The 27,364-nt window shown below is 36.3% G+C and overlaps 2 protein-coding genes across 2 annotated transcripts in view; both read left to right on the top strand.

The window, feature by feature from the left end:
• Positions 1 to 27,364, top strand: part of LOC149775608 (uncharacterized) — a 222,246-nt gene that overhangs the window by 115,737 nt on the left and 79,145 nt on the right. The gene's annotated exons all lie outside the window — the stretch shown is intronic.
• LOC149775607 (uncharacterized) overlaps positions 8,996 to 27,364 on the top strand; it is a 139,834-nt gene continuing 121,465 nt past the window's right edge. Inside the window, exon 1 of the mRNA XM_089943157.1 lies at positions 8,996 to 9,041. Within this exon, the coding sequence (XP_089799283.1) occupies positions 9,024 to 9,041 (18 nt within the window). The 5' untranslated portion in view covers positions 8,996 to 9,023. The remainder of the gene's footprint in view (positions 9,042 to 27,364) is intronic.

Raw genomic sequence — 27,364 nt, 5'->3', positions numbered from 1 at the left:
CTAGCCAAATCTTGCGATCGATATGCATACCATGTCACAGGTCAAATAGTCATGTGATAACAACAAAACCACATTGACGTGTGGCTTCAGTGTGATCAATCTGCCTGTTTCCAGGATGAGGCGACAGCGACACATTTCCGGCTGGTGTCATCTCAATTAATATGTTGAAAATCATGCATTCTTTAGTGTTATTGCAGACATTGCATGACTTTCATTCAATATTTGAGTTCTTGTCTTCTTTCTGGAAAGGAAGTTTTGTTGCATAAACCTATATTGCAAAATGGCAGATAAAGCCATAAACATGGAAGCACTTGCCAATGAGATACTTCAAGAAAATGGATATTATTTTAATATTAAAGAAAAACAGTATGAGATAATAAAATCAGAAATTGATGGAAGTGACATATTTGTCGTCCTTCCCACAGGATATGGGAAAAGTGCATGCTACATTCTCCCACCAATGATGTTGGACAAGGTAAGGAGAGAGAGAGAGAGAGAGAGAGTTAACTCACTTAAGTGTGATTTACACTGAATAAATGCTGCTGAGTTATGTTGATTTCATATACACTATAATTTTGTGCTATGAAAATATATGAAAAGATTATCTTTATGTAATAGCAGGTATGCTTGTATAATGCTATAAATATAAAATTGTGTAATATCAAAGTAGGGGCCCTGAGTGGCTGAGTCGGAGTGTTCTAAAGCGCTCTCCGTTATGGATCATTGCCATCTCACCTCTGTCTGCGTGGGTTCGAGTCTCAGATTCAGCCAGTGTGGGTGAGAAATCTTGCCAGTAGCTTCTCATGGGTCAGTGGATTTTTCTCGGGTTCTTCCTCCACCATTAATACTGACCGCCATGTATAGCCTATCGTGTGCTGAAAAATGGCATTAAACCCTACAACAACAACAAAAATCAAAGTAATGTATATACATAATTGCTAATGTTTTGTATGTCCACATTAAAGTTGAGCACAGTGATATGCATCAATGCATATAGGTTTGATATGAATAGGTCAATTACTGTCATATCTTAATCACAATAAGATAATTTCTGAGTAAGACAAATTATATTTTCTTAAATCAAAGTTTAGCAAACTAATTTTATTTCAGATGCACTGTCCTAAGCAACAAATTTGGTCATATCACCTTTGAAATCACTGATAAAAGATCAGGTGAAAACAATGAAAGACCATAACATTAAAGCATATGGAATCCATGAAGGAATTGAAAAAAAAGACATAGATGGTAATTATATATATATATATATATATATATATATATATATATATATATATATATATATATATATATATAGAGAGAGAGAGAGAGAGAGAGAGAGAGAGAGAGAGAGAGAGAGAGAGAGTTAGTGTCATTTATGCATTAAAGATTTTACTATCAGTTTGAAAAGTTTTAGTCAATTGACACAAATATGTGAAACAATGATCACCATGATACATGACACATCTTCAAAACCTTTGAATGCTCTTCCACTTTGATACTTGACCAAATTCTGAGACTTCAGTGTTTGAACCATTCTGTCTTTCTTTCTGTGAACCTTTCCAGCTTTTTGAGTGCCGAATGGCCTATAGATGACCTTCTCATCAAACATATGATTAACAGCCTTTCCTACTCCTAATATCTGGCTGTGTCTGTTGATTATGTCAGTGGTGAGTTGGCCTCCAACATCCCTACTACTCTTCTTATACTCTCTGTTTAGATGTTCACAAACTGCTCCAGTGGCTTAGTGGTTAGAGCATCTGCCTTGGATGCGGGAGGTCGTGGGTTCGATCCTCGGTCCAGTCATACCAAAGACTTACAAAAATGGTACTAACAGCTGCCTCGCTTGGCGCTCAGCATTAAGAGGTTAGTGTTAGGACTGGTCAGCCTGATGTCAGGATAATGTGACTGGGTGGACATCATGCCACATGTATGCAGCAAGATGCCCCAGTGCTAGACATCACTATAAACTGCCACACTGCAGACATCGTAGCGATATGACTGAAAAATTGTTAAAAGCTATGTTAAAGATCCAAATCACACACACACACAGATGTTCACAATGTAGGTCCTTGGGAATGTTTATTTCTTTTTCCTCCCTTAAAAATTGACTGTTCTTTCCCATGTTTTTGTCTTTCTGATGTTGCTCCAGCAATGTTTGCAATCAGCCTTAAGCCAAATATCAAGTTCTTGGGGTGATTCTTTTCATAAAATTCAAACAGGTCAAATTTCCAGTACCTTATCATTCTAGGACCATCATTTTCTTTTACAGCATCATGCCAAGCTATATCATTTAAACCCCTCCAAATTAATCTCTTGACATTCATTTTTGGCATCTTTAAGTCTATCAGCTGTCATCTTCTTTCTCCAGCTTAAACTTAATGCAAGCTCCCTCTTGCATTCCTCTGAACAGAACCATTCACCTTCTGGTACATCATCTTCCTCCATACCTAAACACTCCAGATGGAACCAGGAACCCCTCTAACAATAATGGTTGTTACAATAAACCATTGGTCCACCAGCATCCAACCGGCATATACAATAATCCCCACCATCAATCACTGGTTCTACTGCAACATGAATGACTTCCTTGGTATTCACCTTCTCATATACTTTTTCCACAATTCTTTTTGAGAGCTCATCTCTATACTTTCTACTTTCTTCTGGTGAGTCAGGAAAGCCTTTAGGTGTATCATCTATTTCTGTCATACCTGAGAGTTCCATTGCATACAATATGATATAACCTTCCATCACAAACTCTAACAGTGCCTCCGCTTTGTCAAAACAATCCATTATAGTTTTTGTAACACCTTTATGGTCATACACTTGCTTCATGTTATATAATGTTACCTTCTCTGTGACCTTTAAACTTAAATTTAGTCATTTTTCTTTGATTATAGTCTCCTGACTCTTGCAATAGTAAACTTGGTTCTGAATATAATGCAGTGACTAAGCTGTGCCTGAAGGGATAAATTCAAAAGTCAGCAATAGGCAGAATTAAATGATACACATCCAGATTTTATTTTTAACAATCTCGAACCCTTCTTGGTATCCTTGGGGCATTTCATAATATTACTCCGTCTCTTTAAAATAACAAAATTGTTAATCTTTTTTCAAGTGTTACACAGTTACAGGCTGATGAATGTCTTCTGGACTTGCAAAATAAGCTATGATGCAAGTTGCACAGCAAAGTGCGATATATAATCAGATACTGCATGCTTTATGTACTACACCTTAATAGCTTATGTTAAAGATGATAAAATGTAGTAAAAATGTAATACCATAAAACCTGTATATAAAAGATACTGAAAGGAACCCACCAATTTATTATTAACTGACCTGTGTCATATATATAAAGGGGTCATTTTATCTTAAATATGACAGGATATACCACTATATGGTTTCCTTTCTGAACAATGAGGCGTCTTTTATATTCTACCTCTCTACAACAGCAGGTTTTACTGCAATTATCAATCAGTATAAATGATATGTTGTGAAATGTTTACTTTCTTCATATTCACACCTGGAAAATCATGAGTCGTCTGTGCCACTCCTGTATGGCAGGCTCAAACAGGTCAAGTCTCGCCCACCTGTCAGCTCAATTTATTCGAGCCCGTTGAGCCCCTTCGACCATCTCACATCTCAAGCCATCACAATAAAGTAAAAGTGGAAGTGGATCCCCATCCTCATTCTCAGGGATATACTCCTTGTAACTCTCCAGTATCTCAATCATGCCTGCTGTAGTAGATTCATCTTTGTTTAGGATTCCCAATGGAACCTATAATAGAAATAGGAATTTATATGAAGAAGCAACGTTGCACTGGATATTTTTGTTTATTGTCATTTGATCTTTGAAAAAGGCAAATTCCAACTTTTCGCAGACCTGTGCACCCTCCGTAAGCTTTTATATATACCAGTGTTTCTGTGAATGGCAATAACAATTATACAGCACAGGAACAACTTTCAATAAAAAAAAAATTACCAACTGACCACATGGAATGGCATGATTATGCAAGGAGCACTCTTATCAAATTCTCTACAAATGCCTTGCCTAAAGATTAAAATTTACTTGGATGACTAAAGTTTGACAGTGTGATTATCAATATGATAAAAGTCATTAGTGTTATAACAATTGGTCACTGTGACCTACTTTTCCTTGTTGAATGCTGCAAATACAGTCAAACTAATGTAATATTTGAAGATATAATTCCTAAATTAAGTTAGCATTGTGTTTAAATGTGATCTTAAAATATAACTGACATGCACAGGTTTCAATATGTGGTCTTCAGAAAGTGTAAGTTGTTGAAGTTCCAATATATCATTTATGTTATTTAGTGTAAATTTAAAATTGTAAAATATTATTAGAGGCTTTAATGACATAAGTGATTTAAAATCTGTCGAAGTGATTTTTGCATGTTAATTATTGGCATATCTTGCATCATTTTTTCCCATTAAACCTGACCTTTATGGGTGGATATTAATGACTCAGGTCCATCCACTATCTCACATACCATGTAATATCTCAAATAACTGCAGTATATTATTGATAACTTTCCCCTAGTCATAGAATTTTCATGCTGTGAAGAAACTTGAAGCTATTTGATTTTTTAAACTTCTTGGTTTATGTATGACATTTTTTAGAAAAAAATATTCTTACTATTAATTTGATGATGATAACAATGATGAAAAATATTATCAGTATTATTTTAAAAACAGTAAATTTCAGATGTGCATGTATATGAATCAAATGACTTGATTATTCATCTGAATATACCTTCTACACTAGTCAACTCATCACTTTCTTGGACTGAACCAGATTCCTCTTCTTCTTCCACAGTCTCCTCTTCATCTTCATCCTCTGCCTGCTCTTCTTCCTCCATCAAATCCTCCTACACTTCATCTTCCCAAACAGACTCTAACTCGGGCAACTCATCCAAAGTTTCATCTGCATTTTCTAAAAAAGGAAAGAATATGTATCATTTTACTGTCATATTGCATGTACTGTGGGTTCGAGTCCAAGGCTCGGCTAGCGTGGGTACATGGGAAAGCCTGCCAGTAGCTTCTTGTAGGTCGGTGGTTCTTCCCTGAGTTTTCCAGGGTTCTTCCTCCACCAGTTATACTGGCCGCCATGTATAGCCTATCTTGTGCTGAAAAATGGCGTTAAACCCTAGAACAACAACAACATGTACTGTTTAATAAAACTAATAGTTGTGTGTACCTCAAACAAAATCGTTATGCCTTATTTTTTAAAGTGTCTCACTTTTATGCTAAAATGGAGACAGTATATAGCCAGGATTTGTATGATGTGTTGTTGAACCTTACATACTTAGGTGGCCTCAAAAATAAGTATCATGAAGTAAACATTTAAACATAAAGAGACAAATATAGCTGTAACAATTGACATAATTTTTATGAATGACACGCAACAATTTTAATTATTTTCACAATAATTCTTTTAAATTATCAAAACTGAAAAGGAAAATAAGGAAACAATTAGTATGATTCTCATTTTCTAAGTTGGTATGGATGCAAAATATAACATGGACATTACATATATAGAATTGTATCATGTTCACCATGGTTTATACCAGCTGGAAACATGTCGCTGTTGCATCATCCTGGAAAGAAGCAGATTGAACATGCTGAAGCCACAAGTCAACGCGGTTTTGTTGTTATCACGTGACTATTTGACCTGTGACATGGAATCGGGTCACAGTTAGTATTTCCAGTTCAGTATCCACGAATGTAGTTCTAGTCTGTTTTTAGAACATTTTTTCCTCTCTCATTTTGGTGGTGATAGAAGAGTTTTATTTATGCATTTTTGGTAGGGATTTAAAGGTAATTCTTTATTCTTGATAATATGAGTTCAGGGTGTTATTGTCTGTGTGTATTTCAGCAACAGTACACAGTGAGTAATAAGGCCTTGGTGATGATCCAGAGGTGAAATCTGTGTTCTGTTTACATGCTGCTCTGTTGACAGTCCAGCATCTCAAAAAAGAGCAGGTCAACCTTTCACAAGAACTTCACCGTGAAGTCATCTTTAAAGGTATTTTAGATTAACATATGATTTGCATTGATTGTCACACAGTGGAAAGATCAGTATTGAGAAACAAATGTAGAGAACATATAGTAAAATTAATTGTGTTCTATGTCCACATGGTATGCATATTGGTCGCAAGATTTGGCTAGTCATGTGACTAGCAATGCAAATGGTGTGAATGAGTACAAATATCATCAACTCTGTAGGTTTGTCTATTCTGACAATGTATTAAACAAGACAAAATCGGTGTTATACTTGTAATTTCTGAGAAAATAAATGATTTCCCTATCGAATTAATGTAAGTATGGCTCAATGTAAGGTCATTTAAGTTTGCTAGACCTGTTAGTAGGCGAGTCCCTATGCCGACACCAAATTGTGTCAGCGAATTCCAACTTTTCGATAGGCAGTGCATTCTGACCCTACATACCAACATAAAAAACCAAATATCAAAAATGGGGTGGCATGGGTCAGACAAAACTCAGACTACTTAGAGGCAAGTTTCATCATGTCAATCTAACAGAAGTATTAGTTATTAAACACTATACTTTTTAAAAGACTTTTAGAAATCATTACAGTTCTGTTACTGAAAAAATAACAACACTGCAAAAAAACATTAAAAAATAAGCCAGCATCCTTTATTGATTGTATCTGGTTGCTGTTAATGTCTGTGCATGACTAATTGGTGGTGTGCAAAACAATAAAATTTAAAGTATCCATATTTCTGCTTCTTGACATTTCTGTTTAATGAACTGCAATCATGACACAATAATCAATAAATACAATTGTTGTTTGAAAAATAGTAATGATGAATCTATGCCAGTCCCCGGCACAAGTGCTGCAGCTGAAGAGGAACATTCCTATTTCAAAAGATAACTATTCAAAGACTTTGTCTTACACCAGGCAACTAAAAGTAAACTTTGTATGCAGTGCATGAAAAGCCGTTAACTATCACTTTATAAATGAACTCTTAACCACAGTTGTTATTGTGTGCAGGATCACAGTGTTGACTTATGACAATGTCCCTTATCAATGCAGTTCCTGTAAAGGTCAGAAACTCATTCACATCATTTTCTTTTTCTAAAGTAGTGTTTACAACACAACTTTCTCAACCAATTGTTATGGAATTAATAAACCATATTTGGTGACATTGGTTGATTAACACTGTGTGACTGTACCATTAATTTATGTCCTTGTATTGACTTTTCCCGTCCTTACCAGTAAGAGGTAACAATCCCTCCCTTAGTCCTACATGCTGTTTTTGTTTTAGTGCTAGAAAAAGAATATCGGGTGATGCGTCTTATGTTGTAGGACTACCCCTTTCCCTCTCCACGCACAGGGGCTCGTTTCGTTGCTTACAATTTAACTTTCATACATGTACTATATCATAATAATTATGATGCAGTACATATAGGAGATGCAAATTATGAATAACGATACAAGCCCCTGTGATATCCAAATAAAAACGTACAAAGTTTGATGAGGGTAGAGCGCAGGATTTTATAAACACTAACATGTATTAGTCATGGTAGTGTATCGTTTCATCACGTAGGTCACACTTTCTAACACTCATATGCCCGTGTATTTTTAACACTCACTGTATGTTTTTAACACTCATATACCCGTGTATTTCATGTCGTTAGCCAGCTGATCAAAATGCAAGTTTACTGTCCATTAACATTTCGCTATATACTAAAGAACATGGCTAAAAAACAACAATTGACTGGCGGGCGTTTCGGCACCAGACTAAAACGAGACCCGCAATCTGGCAACTCAGGTGGCAGGGTTCAGTTTGGTAAATTGGCCCCTGGCAAATTTCTTAACTCAAGGCTATGTTGTGACTTTTTCAGCTATTATTGTTTACTATTTAAATACATGGATATATTTGTGAACTGGGTGTTTTGGGCTTGTGTTGTTCTTGAAATTATACATGTACACCTTCCATAGTTACTCTGCAGTATGTTGAAAGTGAAATACAAATAGTCGGCTAGGAAGAAGAGCTAGCCTCCCATAGCAGTAAACACGGGTTTGGGGCAAGCAGAATATCTCAAAAACGGCTTGAATGACAACTATTTTCAGTTGCATCAACCTGTTTAGTACACACTATTGTGCAGATCTGTCATCTCGGAAAAGGGCTTGCGTTTGCAATGTGAGCATCACATGGTGTCAACAATTACCTTCTCACATGAAAATTACAGATATAAATTTGGGATTGGGGTGCATAAACTTCTTCTACTATGAGCTGCCATCGACTTCTCTGGTCAAGTGGATAATATTCTTATGCTTTGTTTTAATATAGGCATCCAAAAATATCGACCTTTTTTGTATACCTCACTTGTGTATTTGATTGTTTATGATTTTTTTAATATTAGGTCCCTGATTGCGGAATTAAATTTGTACATAAAAACTGGCCCCTGCCCCTGCAACTATCTGCCGATTTACTATTCAATTTTGGATATTATACGGTATTTATACCCATGCCGTACAACTCTGAAGTCACCTCTGTTAAGAGCAACAAATTGGTTCCAAACACTTGGACCCATTACTTTGTTAATTTTCATGACTTACTGCAGTCTAATACATTTCTTGGATGTAATTTAAACATAGCAGAAATCATTAAAAAGAGATTGTTAATGTGTGTTTATGCAAAGGTAGAATTGTCAGATGTTCATTTTCGGAGGTGCGTAGTTTTGCACCTTGTAAAGTAAATCTTGCTTGCAGTTTCCAATCCCTTAATGCCTCAATAAAAGTGATCGGTTTTCAACAAAAAAAAAAAACAAAAAAAAAAAAAAGATTCAGGATTGCGAGACCAGGTCACAATCAGAAGAGTAACCGACTTTTCCGTCTTCCATAACCGCTTCCGAGCTTATTTTCTTTACTTCACCGGAATAGCCCGAGTGACGATCCAATCGACCTTGACTAAATAATCTAATAATAGTAACAATGGAAATACCTGTGCTAGTGGTGAAGACATGATGGGTTATAGAACATGAACTCTCGTCTGATGGTAAGTAATGTATGTAGATGAAACTAAGGCATTTTTTTAATGTGAATCTTATAAAGTAGAAAAATATTGAAATATATCGACGCATTTCTCTACCAAGGACTAAGACCAACGCTTGCATTTTTACGGGGAAGGTCAACGCTGTTCAAGTAGCTGTTGTTGTTGTGTTGTTGTTGTTGTAGGATTTAACGCCATTTTTCAGCACACGACAGGCTATACATGGCGGCCAGTATTAATGGTGGAGGAAGAACCCGGGAAATCCCCAGAAAAAACCACTGACCCTCGAGAAGCTACTGGCAAGCTTTCTCACATACCCACACTGGCCGAATCCGAGGCTCGAACCTACGCAGACAGAGGTGAGATATACAAGTAGTTGAAGTACATATATAATACCACCATGTCGGCCAATTCTGTGCGTCGGGTAATTCTGCGCAACGATCCGCCATTTCTGTAAATATTGGATCACGTGTTATTTTGGTTCAAAAATCCATTTTGTATCAAGAAAGAACGGTCGTACTTTAATTAAGAAAAGTGATATTCGTAAACTGCTCAAAAATATCTCACATTTCGACTCGAAATGCATATGAAAATGTGATTTCTAAATGTCAACACGAAGACCGCTCCATGACCTTCTTGAACCGGTAACCCAGAAAGTCATATTTACTATGTATCTTTTAGAATAATGCAAATAAATACATTACATAAAAGAAGGAAATGTATACCTTAAAACAATACTGCATTTTAATCCAAGTTTCTATTTGCGCAAGAAGTTGCCACACATGTAGAAACTCGTCTGCTACCCAACGCGTCAACTTGCCGCTAGAATATAAATTCTCAAGAAATTCACCGGCATATAGTCTGTTTCTAAATTCTTAAGTAGTTTTTCCCCATCAGCAAGACGTTGTAAACACGTTACATCATATTTATTGTTGTTTCTCTTCCACATAATCAGTTATTTTTTTAAAATATAAAATGTTGAACTTTACTAACCTTTTTACAAGATCGGTTTTGTTTGCTTAATATATATTGGCATTATTACGTTCACTTTTGTAAACCTAGCTATAAATCTGACCTAATTACTCGACTGAAATGCTGACAGAAACAGTCCTAAGTAATGCATTTAATTTCTATTGCCCGATTAATAAATATTACATCTTTTCAACGCTGTGCGCAGAATAGGCCGATATATCGCGAATAAAGAAAACACGTGGTGGTATCCCCTGTGTCCAAAATTAATATTATTTTAAACAGAATATTCTGGTGACAACTGCCTCTTTTTAAATGGTAAGCATTGCTGTATTTTATTTTCGTCAATCGGTCGAATTCGGTATTCGTTTTGCGTCAGTACTGGAGGCGGATACCTTAAGTGCGCAGAAATGCCTGACAGCATTGTATGTTGTCAAGACATCAAATATCAAAATGTTGTACGTTATCATTTGAGTATAGGTCATACATGTTAATTTGGCAGCAATTAATAGTTGACTAGTATGGAAACTTTTGACAGACATTTTAGGTTTATGAAAGGTTTGGTACTGGACAGTATTAAAAGTATTGCAAAAGGTAAGAAATCTAGATTTTGTGTTTGTTACCATTTTATATTTTAGCTTTTGTGAATGTTCCATTCTAGCTCCTAGATATTGTGCTATTTTATGTCCTATTCCTTGTGCCTATGTAATTCCAGTCCCATATTTTGTGTTATTATTGCTTCTATCTTGGCAACAAGAGTTACGTGATAAAATATTCATTTACGAGGTTAATCTGTTAAATGTACTGAAGACCGCTTCTGTGGCCTAAGTGATTAGAACGTACACCTTGGATGCGGAAGGTCACGAGTTCGAACTCGGGCCGAGTCATACCAAAGACTTACAAGAAATGGCACTAGCATCCGACTCGCTTTTCTGTCAGCATTAAGAGGTTAGTGTTAGGACTGGTCAGCCTGGTGTCAGGATAATGTGACTGGGTGGGACTGCGGCATGACGTCTCAGTGCTAGACATTACTATAAAAAGCAACACTGCAGGCATCGTAGCGATTTGACTCAAAAGGTTAAGGCTACGTTAAAAATTCGAAACACACAGAGATACACATGAACTGAGCATATAGTATGTCGGAGAAGATATTAACTAGACTTTATTTTGAGACACAAAACTTTACATTTTGTTATGCATGGCTTTAGTTTATGTGCATTCCTAAAAGAAGCATTACAAATATTAAAATATCTTTTGTTACTCGAGTTTTAATAAAAGTATGCCGACTGGTGAATACTAACGTACACAGTACACCACTCACCAGCCCATTGGTCATCATCTACCCAAGACGGGCCTCTCAGAGGCCGTATAGCTTTTCAATTTCCTCATCAGCCATTTCATACTTTTGCGGGACGATGACCTGTCACCTATAGTATTGTCTGGCACTGCCACCATCCACCAGTGCGTCTAGGTATGCAGCTTATGTTCACGCTCTCTTCGGACCTTCTTTAGTGGTCCTGACTGACTTCTGGTCGTCACAACTCGCTTCGTGCAAGCGGCCCCGCCGGACCTAAGCGTACTTGATTATGAATTTCGTCGCAATACTTTACCTTTCGATCGTAACTTTGACCTTTTACATGTATAGGTTCTAGAACTTATTGGTGTACCAGTCAAATGCGTAGCTAGTTCTTCAAACAACATTAGGGTGCCATTCATGCCGCTAGAGGAGACATTGAGAATGATGTTCCATACGGTCTGACATTTGTCATATGTAACCTTTCTATGCCGGAGCACGTGGTCATTGTGATGGGCAGTTCAGTAATACGTGGAGGATCTGGCTGAGTCGTATTCCTGTTAGATGTTATCGATTGTGTACTTTGAGTTCGGGTCTCCTTGGCCGGACTGGTTGTGGAACATATGTGATATGTGAGTTGTAAGTCCGAAGTCCGAAGGCATAATCTGTTTTTGAAGACGTCAGAGACGGCCTTTTAAGACACGCCATCGTTGCTATTTTCACCACATACCCTCAGCGATATCATGTACTGCACATACTCATCTTATATGCTATGGTAGGTCATTTTCGGGAGCCATCGTGTTGTCTTCGACGGGTCGTTATAGCAGACGTAGACGTCAGAGTCGTGAACGGACAACACCTTGTTGCCGGAGATTTCGAGCGATCTTTTTCAAGATCACGCGTCCTTCATTTCTGACAACCGTAGGGGTCCGTTGATTTTATCGTAGTAATGAACACCAGATGTACAGTCACCGGCTAGGGTGGCATCCTATGTGCAATGGTTGCTAAACGTTCCACGAGCTGCTAGTTGGGGTCAATCGTACTTGGTATATTGGTAATGAAAAACGATTAGCGGGTTCCTTTAGCTACAAGGGATTAACACAAGTGACGGAAGTGATAGTTTGCATACGTATTGAGATACCATCTTGTTAAACTGTATAGAATAATAAGCGGATGCATGTTCAACAGTGATACATATGTGTGTTTGTGGAGTGTGGGTGGGTGGCAGTAGGTGTGGTATTGTCTCACCCAAATAAAATAAACCTGGGAGTTTTGTTGGGCTTGAATCGATTAAACGGATTGTTTAAGTTGTCACCCTTAAAGTTCCCTTGAGCCTCACTGATAAATGCAGAATATTATTTTGAACTGCAGTGATCGCACTTCAGGTTGTCAGAATAAAGATCCCGACTAATCTGCAAACGGAGGCTGTTGAAGTGCAAGACGTGTCTGAGGAGGAAATTGGTTGCTTAGAGCTGTCCTTGCGAAAACTGCATGTCTTTAACAAGAACATGCAAACCCAAAGGGGCAATCTAAGACTGAAAAGGATATTGCCTCCGTACGGAAATCGTAGAACATGAATAAGAAGAGATCAGTCTCGAACAGCTAAAATCATAACCAAACATATGGAATAAAGCCCAGGGCGTATGGAATCTGCCGGTAGTAACAGCGAAGCTTTGCGTCAACCGCACCAAGGGCAAGCACCCTAAAACTGTTAAATATGATTATATACATCCTTTTTATAGCAATAACAGGCCCTGGCGGTGGTGATTGCTGCACACCGCCACTCCCAAAATGTCAGACTAACAAAACGACGCTAAGAAAGTGGCAAAACAGCCTTAGATTGCAATCTTCAATCCTTCTTGACACTAGAGAATTATGTGCGGCTCAGAACCGTTATAGCGAGACAGGACATTTGACTTAACCGTGTAAAAGGCACCCTTTGTCATCCCGGGAGAAGTTATTCGTGATAAATAACTATGTCAAAGACGCCACCTCTGTGCTGCTGAGAATTCTTTCCGCAGCCTGTTCTGAGTTTAAAGGTGCTATGACTAATCTATATATAATTCATGACTTGTAAACAGCTGCAAGATAAAATAATTGTCGAGATGACAAGTCATGTGCTTTGAAGGACTTCCTATCAATATAGTGCTCGTTATAAAGATTAAAGATCTATGTACATATAGGGTCCAGGGGGAAGCTGCAGTGGCAAAGCAGAAGTCTGAATCCCGTCGCAGCTTCAAGACTGTAAAAACAATTTATAAGTCAACACCCTTGTTACTGCCATTCAGCCGAAGCCTGTAGACACCATAAGCAGGGACTTTAACGTGCGTAGGTTCGCATCAGAAGGAAGATGGGCGTAACATTTGCCACCTTTCCCTCAACAACCAAAAAAAACAAACAAACAAACAGATCACGAACAGCCAAATCCGCTATTTGAATATGTCTCTAGGGCGAGGACCAGGAGAGTGGTTCCTTACAGAAAACGAGGCCGGAATAGATGAGGTTAATTTCGAACATTGTTAACCTTCTGACTTAGCACCGATACCAGAAATGTGTTGTCCGAGACGGTAGTTAGCTTGACCTCTGCTTGCACACAGATTTCGTAGTGTTATGAAAGCTTGACACATCTCCGATGAAGAACTCCGGCTAATCATGGATTGAATTGAACAATACCATCAGATAAAAGTAAACATTTGTTCAGGGTCCCACCAAGTACACACTACAGTGACAATCGATAAAGAGGGGGAAAACCGATACGATTTCATCAACGCACTACATTCGTATTAAAACTGACTAGATAATCATAATATAATTACAAACCTTTAATGATTCATCGCCGTCGTACGATGAAGCTGAAGATCCCTTGCGCCTCCCCCAATCAGTGTTGGTAGACTATGGCACACAACTACCATTGTTTATACTATAGACTTTGTTCGAGCAAAAGAATGCAACATGAGAACGAAGAAAGTGTTAACACAAAAAGAAGATCAAACAACTTGACTTATTCAAATTTAAAAGCAATTGAGGGAAACAGGAACTTATTGAGCCATGAATGCCAAACATGGCACCAGAACTATTCAACTTTTCCCCACGTGTTTTTAAAGTATAAAGTAAGAAGAAAGTAACAACTGCGTACAATTCTTCATCCCTCCACGCCCTTCTTTCTGTCTCTCTCACACACAGACACACACAGACACACACACACAAACACACACACTCTCGCGTTTTTCTATTACCCTTAATAACATCACTAGATCAGATAATGCATTCATGAACATCAAAGCTTCATGGATAGATAAATCATTATTATTAATGTTTTATGAACACAAGAACCGTAACAATTTGTTTTTTTTTCGCCCCTGTTCCGTTTTTTGTTTCGTCACCATTGTTTCTTTGTTTACATCACTTTCTTTATTATTTCACCTTCCAATTCGATGTTTCAAAACATGAAACAATAAGCATTTGAGGAGTAAATCAGTCTCATATAATGAACTATATAACAAAAAAGACACTTACCAATGTTATGGTGAAAATGCCAACTTAAGTACAGCAGGTTATCTAAGCTTAAACGTTTTCTCAGACTGTTCCACATTGGCTATTACAGCATTAATACAGTTTACCACGGGAATGGTTATTAATACGTTAAATAAGGTTCAGTTTATCGCTAACGCAAATCTGAAATCCTTTCACTGCATTTTCCAAGAGTATTATGTAGCGAAACATTGACTTGAGTCAGCTTACAATATCACTGTATCATAGACACGTTTGGAAGTAACTGTTGAGCTGTATTGAGATGAGATAAAACTAGTTTCACTGACAAATCCTGTTTGGAATGACAAAACGTTATGTGAGACCGCTTTATATGAAAAAAGATACTGGAAACAGATATGCATTCTCGCCACTACAGTACCAGTTTTCTCTGCCACAAAAGACTTAAACCTCAATAGTGCGGAGGACCAGCGAGGGGATGGGCCGTTCAAGGGGCTTTGGAATTGTTAAAGAGCGGTGGTCCTTTTGGAGGAGTTGAATTGAATCTTATCTTTAAGAGTAGGAGTGGGTAGTGCATCTATTGGTCCGGTGAACTGAAAAGGAATTTATCATACTGCTCCCCAACCCCGCTTCAATATGTTGTTGTATTCCTTCTATGTGTATTGGAGAGACCACTTTAACCTTTTAATTAGTGCCATCTCCTGTAGGGGTACGAGATCATTGTGAGAGAACTTGCTAAATTTATGATAATAAGATCTTTTTGGCATGAGCTATCATTTTCACGAGCAGGACAATTCAAATTTTGTACGATCTCAAAATAAAATATAATTACCGCTCTCCCATATTCTATCTTGATTCGTGCTATTCATTCATTCTTACTGCGATAAGTGAAGATGATAAAGTGCCATAGTTGTTGTGCAATATAAATTAAAGTCTGGCTGACGTTGTGTTGAATCCGCTTCTTCGACAATTGCTCTACACGTCCGGTATTCGTGAATTACGTACATTTTACACACTATGCACCACGTTGATGGGAACCTACCAAAGAATCACTGCAGTTTAGTGAGAGTTTCTAAACTGGCCGTTATCGAATTCACATCAATATTGTGTGAATGACATCAGTGAATAACCAATCGAGAGACAGACATATTACTATTTACCAGACTATATTAGTTTTGCTAATTTAGACTGCTGCTAGCTAATTAATCGGCGATAGTTACATTCAATAACTTCTAGAGTGTTCTTTTCTCCGGATCTCTGGCCAGGAAAATCAATCGATGGGATGGATGCTGGAAAAATCATATAGGTAGGCCTACGTATGCAGCACTGAGAAATGAATTAATACGTAACACGGACATTTTTTTTATCCCTAACGGCACCCACAGTTTTATCTCACGAAGAAATTACCGTACAATTTTATATATACACAACACAACCATTTAGGCAGATATATGAAAGCTGGATGCAGCGAACGCCAATGTTCACATAACTAAACATTACAGAGTTTGTAACTGTCTTAAATATTCTAGTTGATATGATTATTGTATCTTGAAGGAAGAGTTTTGCAACATATTTTACATTTATAATTTTTTAATACCCTTGTGCCTAAAGCTAGCCACATTAAAAAGTACATCAAATCATACATCCGCGTTTGAAATAGTAACAGTTTCAACAAGACATGCCTTAAACCAAGGGTCTAAAATATACCACTGGCGGGTACCTTTGCATCGTGTGGAGTTATTACAAGCGGAATTGTAAGCTAGTTTCGATAAAAATTCGGTGGTTAGATCCTTTACTTATTGTTTCCAACATTTCAACTGCCTACCTTTATACGAGCCGTTTGCGCGTATGAAAATGTTTAAGTAATGCGGCCCTCGGACCAGTGTATTAGTGATCACGTGGCTTTCATGGTAATTTGAGTTTATGAGCCTAGCCTGTAATAAAATCAAGACTGTGCGGCTGATGCGAGAGAAGTATGACACAGGACATCGCGTGTGCAAAAGATAGAGCACAAAATTCGACCGCTTAGTGTAAGATCTGCAAACGGAAATGGAGCCTCCAGCTGGTGGTATCAAGTGATTCCTTTCCTATGTTCTACTCTTAGAACAGAAACCTTAGTACTGAGTTGGAAATTTTGCTCATACAATTTTGCAATTTCCTCTTTTCTCACAATCCAAAGTATCTAATTTGCTTAAACTTTAAATAGTGTAGCGTCCACATCGAGGTATAACTTTATTCTGTAGGTTCCCAAAAGCAATGTACGTCGACCATACAAAGTTAGACAAGGTAGCATTTGTATGAGTTGGCATCATAAGAGACATTATACGTAATAAACACTGTGAAAGAAATCAGTTCACATATCGGTAGAATGCAACATGAGTTCCAATATATTGCATACGTTTTGGAAGATCTGACCATAAAGAAACTTCGGACATAAAAAGGCTGATTTTTCAATGCAAGAATAAAACATTAGATAATCACAATTTATTTCAGTAATAGCTATATTTGTGAGTGGGCATCTTACTTTGCTAAATTAAACTAGTGGTTTCGCAATTGCATTATACCTTTATATGAAATCTTGTTTTCTTTTTCTTTTACCCGTACACTACCTTGTGCTAAATGAAATTGTCAAGCAGCTGATAAATTTCAAGTTTTCTCCTCTGCCCATACTCAATATATTCGACTACAGATGAATTATGAAGTAGCATGGTGGGGTCTGCATGAATTTAGTTTTAAACATTATTGCTCTTTTTTATTTCCATTTAATTTTGCAAACTTAATGTTAGAAATAATACATTACCATAAGTAAACAAAGAAGATATTAAAAGCATGATGCTGTTCACATAAATGTCGGCAAGGTTTTATTTTAAGATTTATGTCCATTTAGGATATTAGACAAGAACATTGCCCATACGTAGACTAGATATTCATATCAGTAGAACTGATTGAATTTTCTGTCGTTCTCATTTAAGTCATATATAAAAAATGCATAGTGTAAGAACTAAATTGGGACAACGTTAAACAACACTCAAAGCATGTCAGATTATTACACTATACTTTCTTTCGATTTCCAACATGTTTGATCCGGATTCGTTTCTTTCGTTTTAATTCCTCCCGATTATTCGAGTACCCACTTATTGCGATATATAAAGGAAGCTTTCTGTATTCAGCACAGTGGCAGTAATGTTTGCCTCAAGTGGACATCACAATCCTGAATGACAAGGATGAACAAAGTGTAGTAAATTATCTAAGTTTGAAGGTCAATATGGGGCTTGCAAGATTTGGTTCCACCTTTTAAGATGTTATAATTACTTTTTACTGTATTAATATCAGCGGCGTTGTACTTGCAGCTAGTTAGCATAGTGTTTAGAAGGAATGACGACGTTATAGGCGTGTATTAAAATGTTTCAAATATAAAGTCCTCACAGGAAAAGAAATTACACTATAAAATTATCTGTCTGTGTATCTATTTCTGGATCGGCAGCAAGATTGTTTATTAAAACGGCTGAGAAACTGATCACTTTAAATGTTTACATCCCGATTTGAAAATGCTCCTCAAAATTTAAAAGTGTAGAATTTATTTAAATAAAATCTTAATTATATATTAATATTTTAGAGGAATGTTATAGTTAATTGCCATGTAATTGTTATAGTCCATAATTAACTCCACTGAATTAGGGTTTCTTATTTGTAACTTGAAAAACTGAGTTTCTTGTTTTTCTAAAAATGCATAAGACTGTCAGCCGACTCAGATTTGGTAAAATTAAGTAAGATATTTCTTCTTATTTTGCAAATCGGAACGCGTGTCGTAATTAAATAACATGTATTATGCATTACATTATTTATGTTTTCCTGGTGTTAAAACTGAAATTAATTCTTTAATAAACACTGAAAAATAATATTAATGAAAAAAATAGCTGCTAACAGAACCGACACATAAAGATTAAAGTCATATGCCTATACACATCCCATCATTGTCATCATAATCGTCGTCGTCATCATGTCCTTCCATTTACTTTTAGTAGAAGTAGTATTAGTGGTAATAGTGTTGTGATGAAAAGACATTCAATAGATTCGTAATTTGGGGGCTAAAATGGATGAACATATTCTTTTTAAAGGAATCAAATAATTAAACAATATTGCATTACAAAAACGACAATATTATTATTATTATTATTATTATTATTATTATTATTAAAACGAATTCTGAAAAATATTCATACCAAGTTGCAGACGTGATATTTCTTTGCGTACCAGTACCTGGATTCTTTCAAGGCACCAGAACAGTGCGTATTTTTGGATTATAATGCAGATTAATGGCTATATTTGTTCAAATTGATATTGTTTTTGCTTGCTTCATGCAATAGATTTATACATATTTCTATAGAATTTGTAATCTTCAAATGATTCACTAATGCCTTTTAATCTGAGCTGTCTTAGATATCTTAAGGTTTTACTTTTGGCGGTCATGAAATCGGTGTCAAACCAAGGCTGACACTTAGCATGTCTTCTTCGAGATGTCACACTTAGGTTTTGCTTTCTGTTGATTGTCTGCATCATGGTAAATATCAGTAATTGATTCGACGCATTCATTAAATTTATTATTGTTTATCGCATTTAAAATCTTATCCATATTTAGAGATAATAGTTCTTTGTAATATTGGATAAAAGATAGACCTTCTTTGTTTTTATAATTATTTAATTTGTTCAGTTCTGTTAACCTGATACAGGCAAATGAAAACAGTCAGCTAATTCATGGGATATTAGATTGAACAAACACTGAAGAGGAGGTTCGCTTAGCTTTGAGTAAACTGAAACATGACAAGGCTGGGGAAATACATGCTTTATCCAGCGATTTCTTTATGTGTACGGGCAACACAATTATACCAATATTAAGAATATTATTTGATAAACTATTCGATGCTGATGCAAATGAACCCGCCAAGTACAAAAAGCATTAGTCTACTACATGTTTTAAGCAAGGCGTTTACATCAATTTTAAATAACAGGATGGATGGGTGTACTATAAAGAATTACTGGGCGAAAGCAAGCCGGATTTAGAGAAGATAACATTTATATTATGCACATTAATTTGTAAATATTTCAGAAAACGTAGGAATAGATTTTATGCAGTATTTTTTGACTAGGAAAAAGCCTTTGATGTGATAGAGAAACGTTTACCGTACCAAAAGCTAGTTAGTGAATATATGAGTGAAACAATTCTAAAAATCATTAGGACTATTTTTAATGATAAGAAACATGTGTTAAGTCCAACAATATGATTACTGATGTGTTTAATTGTCCTTTGGGTGTACGCCAAATTTGTGTTTGATCGCTTTTACGTTGTTTTTTTTTTTTGTTGAACGATTTAAAACCCATTTTAGCTGCATGAAACAAGGGAGTGTAGGTAGAAACCTTGGAACTTTTTTTTCCTGCTGTTTGCAGGCAATTTAATGTTCTTTGCTGACACTGCTCATCAGTTGCAAACTATGCTCAATAGGTTACATACATATTGCCTAACGTGAACGTTAGAAGTATTTATGGAAAAGACAAGAGTAGTTGTATTTCGAAGAGGTGGCTATTTTGGCCATATAGAGGTAATGATCTAATCAAATTATAAGTATTTAGGATGCATATTGTCTTCAAAAAGTCTTGGTATATGTGCTATAAAACAATATGTTTGCAGGTGCTGAAGGCTACACATATATTGAACCAAAGTCATTCAAAGTTTCTCAACAATTTGGCAGATTACCTGGGTTCCTTCGTCTCTTTGACACGAAGATAGCTCCCATCCTTAACTGTGGGGCTGATTTGTGGGAGTTTTACGATACCAATGATATTGAAGAAACTCATTTGTCATTCTTTAAATATATTCTTGGTACATCTAAGTCTATTCCAAACACAATCGTATATAATGAATTAGAAAGAATTAGTATGCACAGTATAAGATATAAACGTATTTTGAGATATTGGCTAAGAATACCAACAATGCTAATACCAACAATGACAAATATAAACAACGTTACAAATTACAGTTAAGACGGGAAAAGAATTGTAATTGTTGGGCTAACAATGATTAAAAGCTTCTATTTACATTTAGATTGGCAATGTTTGGTGTGCTCAGGGCGTAAAACATGACAATATAGCCTTAATTGTTCAGCCAGCGATGTGAAGATAATTTTAGACAAAAGCTACAGGATGAGATTAAATCGATGGAAAGACTACGTTTTAATATATCATTCGGAGTATGACATGTCAAAGATATATAGAACTGTTAGGGGATGGCCAATTAGTTGTATAATTACTGTGCTTAGTGTGAGGAACATGTCAATCAGAGGTAATACGAGAATATATGAAAGTATTTGCAACGTTAATATCGAACATGAATGCCGTGTGTGATTTGATTTGAAATTTTTACATAGCTTTAACAATGTTTCAGTCATCTCGCTACGATGTCTGCTATGTGGCAGTTTATGGTGATGTCTAGCACTGGGGCATGATGCCGCAGACATGTAGCATGATGTCCCACCCAGTCACATTACCCTGACACCGGGACGACCAGTCCTAACACTAACCTCTTAATGCTGAACGCCAAGCGAGGCAGCTGTTAGTACCATTTTTTTAAGTCTTTGGTATGACTCGGTCGGGGATCGAACCCACGACCTCCCGCATCCGAGGCGGACGCTCTAACCACTAGGTCACCGGAGCAGTTGCCATTCCATTACTGCATGTCCGATATATGGAGAATTACGAAGAAAATATTTACCGACCTTTGTAGATAAAATTCAAACTTTAGAAGAATTGATGACTTTTATTCAAAACGATACTAGTCAAATTCTAATCACTAATTTAGAAATGTTTACTATAAAAGCCTTAAAGTTTAGAGAAACCGTTTGATCATCGACTCCTGCTACATAAGACTCAGACAAATATAATAAAACTTGCTCCATGCATGCTTTACGGTTCTCTTTAAATTATTCTATCAGATTACTGTGTAATATTTATAGGTTACTGCATTTGTATGGGAAATAGGAACGAGTTTTCGGAATGAATACAGCACGAACTTGTGAGTGCAGTATATCCTTCCGACAAAACGAGTTCATATTTTCCCATACAAATGCAGTAACCTTTTTATTATATGCTCATTTATTTATTCTACCTAAGGTTTAATTATATAAACAAAATACACTACAAGAAACAACGTAAATGAATGAATGCCGTATTCCAAACTAAATACACAAGCGCAGATTTGACATTACAAAATGACATCATTATTAATGCGCACATAGCTCCGCCCAGATAAATTTGAACTTAGTCGCGCGGTCGACAGAACTTTTGAAAGAGAATGGCGTGTCTAGTTAAAATTGAAATTTGCAGTCATATTGTGAATGAATGGGCATTACAACGACTTTTCCATTTGATCTGGAGTGAATATATTTTGGTATTTTGTTTCGATTCGACGAAAGTTTGTGATTTTGGTCTGGATTCATCTGTGCAAATTATACATGGAATACATTGGATTGAAGCTGCGCGGGAGAAGCGTGTTTATGTCTACAAATGTGTTTCTCTTTCTGTCACTGAATGTTTGAAATCATAACGTTGGAAAAATATGAAGTCTTTCAATTGCAATTTTCAAAAAGACGCTATGGAATTTAATGTGTATTTCATTTTGAGTGCAGTAAGGATGATGCAATTGTACTCATCATCGAAATTACACGACACTTTCGAAATGTGTAATCCAGATTGAAAACCTATGACATGGTTCATGTAAGTCGGATTTGCAGAATTAAGAAAAAACATTTTGAGGAAATTCAGGATGTAAAACTGTAAGTATATTTTATTTTGCCATTCTTATCACCAGCTAAAGAAAATAGTATATGCCTTGTTATTTGTAAGGACCTAATCCGTCATTTATATAAGGTAGCTAGCCTAAATCAGTAACATTGTATCAACGCAAAATGTCAAGACAGCTGGTTTCTTCTTTTTTCTTGCAGTCCACGAAACATGTTTTAGTTCATTCAGAAACAAAATGTAAACAACCACAACGCAAAAGAGCCTCTTACGGGAGTGTACACGATTTGTTGACAAATCAAAAGTGCTGGCGTCTGAGTCCATTGTTTATTTACAAAAGAAAATAGTTCCTTTATTCACGTGAATGCTATATGTGTATTGTCGCGCGCGTTCAGTATCGCGGAATATTGAACGATTTTGTCAATGTAAAGTTAACGGGGGAAAAAATGAGCATATAATAAATATTTATATCTCACCCAATTAGAAAAATAGAATAATGATTACTTTCATATATAACACTTCCAAAATATATGATGTCCTTTTTGTTGCGCTCTAAAACTTCTTTTTGTTGCGCATGATGGATGGATATGTACTATGGGTCAGTAGCCTGTATTACAAATAAACACTATTATTATTATTATTATTATTATTATTTGATTATTATTATTATTATCTACAGTGATAGCTTGGCTAATTTAACTAATTTATCTCGTACTCATAGTTTTTTTTAGTGGTAAGTCGGGTTCCGCTTTCTTTACCGTTTTGTTAATATAATTTTCATCTTTTTCTTAGGTTCATCTTTTGTAACGGTCCGTTCTCATCATATTATTGTTTCTAATGCTGGAGGTCGCGGGTCCGAACACCGGCTGAGCCATACCAAAGACTTATAAAAATGGTACTAATACAAATCACAAACACAAATTATTCAGTTTGTTTCAGAAGTATTAAAACTATGGGCATTGCAGATATTAGATGCAGACGAAAATGGGTTTACTGAAATGGACTAATCTAGAAGAAAGAAAAGAACAGTGAGCAGGCTGGCAGCTTGCTGACATCGGGAGTTTCCGTTTGCATTGAAACGCTAATAAGTCGACTGCGTTTGGGACCGTTTGGCAACGGTCAGGTTAGAATCTGTAAATCAGTGAATGAAATATGTGTGTATATGTGTGTTTGTGTGCGTGTGTGTGATTTGGATTTTTAAATTAGCTTTAACAATTTGAGTCATATCGCTACGATGTTTGCAGTGCAGCAGTTTATAGCGATGCCTAGCACTGAGGCATCATTCCGCAGATATGTAGCACCATGCCCCACCCAGTGACGTTATCCTGACACCAGGCCGACCAGTCATCACACTAACCTCTTAATGCTGAACGCCAAGCGAGGCAGATGTTAGTACCACTTTTATAAGTCTTTGGTATGACTTAGGCCGGGGTTCGAACCCGCATCCAAGGTGGACGCTCTAACCACTTTAACCAGCGGAGCGGTCACTCATTGAATTAAATAAGTACATTTTGTGCATTTTTTATATTACTGATGATTTTCGTTTTCAAAACCCGTACGCGGTTGCACAAACGGAAGGGTGTGCGAATCCTACAGAAGACATGACGACGTCGTATAGTTTCCGCATATCCCTCTCACCCACTCCGTCCCCTCTCCCGGGCAGCTTGTACCTCCTACCGATTTCTAAAATCAAAGAAAAGCATCGTGTGTATAAAAATGCACAAAATTGTCCGATTTCATTTGTTGATTCATAATTACTCACTCATGCTGTCCTAACATTATCAAACCTAACCGAACTTCAGCATTAACACGGCGTCCATATTCGTGTGGGCAAGTGTTTTTTTTTTTTTTTTTCTTCAAAGAACATGGGTGATGTAGTTCATAGTTTTCTGTTAGCTTCGGATAAATGTGTAAATTTCCGCAACATTGAGAGGCAAGGACATCTTCCTACCCCATTCCTTTTTTCTTTTGTTTTTATTTAGAAATATTAAGATTATAATTGGATGCCGACTATAGGGGGATGGGTACACAGCACCCCACCCGTTAAAAAATATCAATTATAGATAGCCCATCGCCATATACTAGTATATTTCTTTCATATTCAGCAATACATAAAGACTACGTGAACTCCAGCATATTATTTATTCGTTTTCAACACCTTAAAACCGTACCCACGTTGGTAATTTCAGTATTTGTTCTCCTTTTGCTTTTTTAGACATATCTCCGTATAATAGGACTGAGAGAATGGCTGCAAGTTGTAAGCTTGGGTAATTTGCACAGCCAAGAATGGAAATTTATTTCAGTAACCTGGGAAGGGAGCGGGCGAGAAGGTCTGTATAATCTTTTCATAGGTAGCAAATTTAGATAATGAAATGTTTCAAAAAAGGCAATTTGCTGACCTCATTTGGGTTACTCGTTGCAAATAAACGTTGCCTGACTTAACGTTTAGAACATAATGTCTTCCCAAATAGATCCAGATCAGACTACTGTACCATACATTATGCTTTGCTTAGTGACAAATTCAAATACAAAGTTAACCGTATCATTCCGGATTCATATTATTATTAATTATGTTCATTTATTTCTTACTAAAAAGGGACGAAGTCTCCGTAACGTAATGGTAGTGATACCTTTTTATCTGTTTGAAACAGATTTAAGTATATATCCTTTTTTTGAGGAATATTTGTCTCTTTACACAAGAATAAGATTTCTAAAATTATTCCATTGCATATTTACCTTCCATCCTGATCTTCTTTAACGGAAACATTTATCGATATTCTTTAGATCGGGTAACTATATCAGTAGCAAGTCCAACAAGGTAATACCTGTTTATCGTAGTTTTGTATACAGAAAATTGTCGTGTTTTAATTTCAGATTAGTTTGTAAAGGAAGCCGACATCAAGGCGAGTACAAAAATGGAGGAAGACAGTGCACATATGTAGCGCTTGTATTTCTATGTTTGGATGGCTATCCTCAGAACACAGAAGATGCTGATCGCATTCTGCAAACTGGAACTGACCTGTATACATCATTGGCTTGTCAAAGAGATGGAGTAATGGTGAATGAATTGCCCAGGACTGTAGTTATTGAAAACCATCTAGTACAGTTGACCTTGTATGAGACGAGAAGTGGAATGATGTCCCAAAAATCTGATAATACCGTCAACATTTCTTTCTGTATAGCTTCCGCTGTACGTCAGTGCTTTGAAGAATCAAGTGCAGCATTTCTTATATTAGGAACCAGCCCTGGTTCGACCATTGGAATAAAAAAACTGGAGAACGGTGCCTTCATTGTGATTGATCCGCATAGCCGTGATGACGAAGGCATGTGCTCGCCAAATGGGAAAGCTGTTGTGTTACAAGCTAAGTCACAAGCAAGCCTGGTCGATTATATTGAAGAATTGACAAAATCCATATCGAGAGTTGATTTGCAGTTTGAGTTAACCGCTATACGTATCAGAAAAAAGTGAGAATATTACAAATTTTCCCCTTTTCATTGAAAACTTTAAACCTAATTGGGATCCATTACTCATCCTCTCTTGCTTCATTTTCAAATTTAGTCATTAAATGCTCCGTTCCTGTCAGTTTTATTAAATAAAGGAACTGAATATCAGCATTTTGCAAAACCAGACTGACACAATGACATTTATACTCTTGACAGTAGGATTACGGATTTAAGCCTAATGCCCGTATTGATAAAAAAAAAATATTTTTGATTTTTAAGCACTCTTTTTTTTTCACAACTGGCAGTTCAAGTTCAACTTGAATAGTTAATTGAACTTACCTTAGACATTCATAAGGGGGTTGCTTTTGTATATAACAGTACATACACTAATAATTCAATTCAAATATTGTATGCTGAGAGTTTCTATAACAAATAATTTGTTGATTTGATCGAAATTATCTTTTTGTGAGGAAGAAACTGCATTTTACATAATCCGTTATCAGCGTGAAACATTATGCTAACATAAACATGGCATTTTGTATGCTTCGACTATCCGAATTAACTTGACAGTATAGAGAAAATCAGCGTCTGCAGGTTGAGACCTATTATTGAACACTTTTCAGTAGGTTTAGTTTTAAATAACTCATGATCAGAACATTAGAATATGCATTTCGTTCACACATTGAAAAAAACAATTTAGTCGCCATGACGTCTGTCACATAATTTCCTCAATTAGCAGTAATTTGCTCCCACGTTCTTTTGTAGGAACCTATATTTGTTTATCTGTTTCAGTTCTAATAACCGTGTTCAATCTGTTCACTCTAAAGCAGTTCGTCAAGGACAAGATAACATGGACATTGCGGGTGTACCAAAGGTATGTCGTATTTTTATGAACAATTTATAAGAATCAAGTTCAAGGTATTAAAATTTCTTTCTTTTGTTAATTATTATATTTTGTTTTCGAAAACAGACAATGTCATGAAACGATAATTATAAGTTTGATGCGCTTGTGGAGAGGAAACATAATATTAAGCTGATTTTAATTTTTCAGATGTAGAAATTCTAGAGGTATAAAATATGAAAACATATAGGGTAGACGATTGTAACCTGAATTGTAGTTGGTAACAGTGATATCAGTTACTCTTGTGTTTGTGTATGAGATGCAAATTGTATTTACATGCAAGTCCGAGGAAGGGTTGTGGAGAGGAGGAGAGACGGATGACTATATCTACACACACACACACACACACACACACACACACACACACACACACATATATATATATATATATATATATATATATATATATATATATATATATATATATATATATATATATAT

Source organism: Sinohyriopsis cumingii, chromosome 19 (genome assembly GCF_028554795.1).
Source record: "Sinohyriopsis cumingii isolate HCF-2022 chromosome 19, ASM2855479v2, whole genome shotgun sequence".
Taxonomy (NCBI): Eukaryota; Metazoa; Mollusca; class Bivalvia; order Unionida; family Unionidae; genus Sinohyriopsis; species Sinohyriopsis cumingii.
This window is presented reverse-complemented; position numbering and strand designations above follow the sequence as displayed.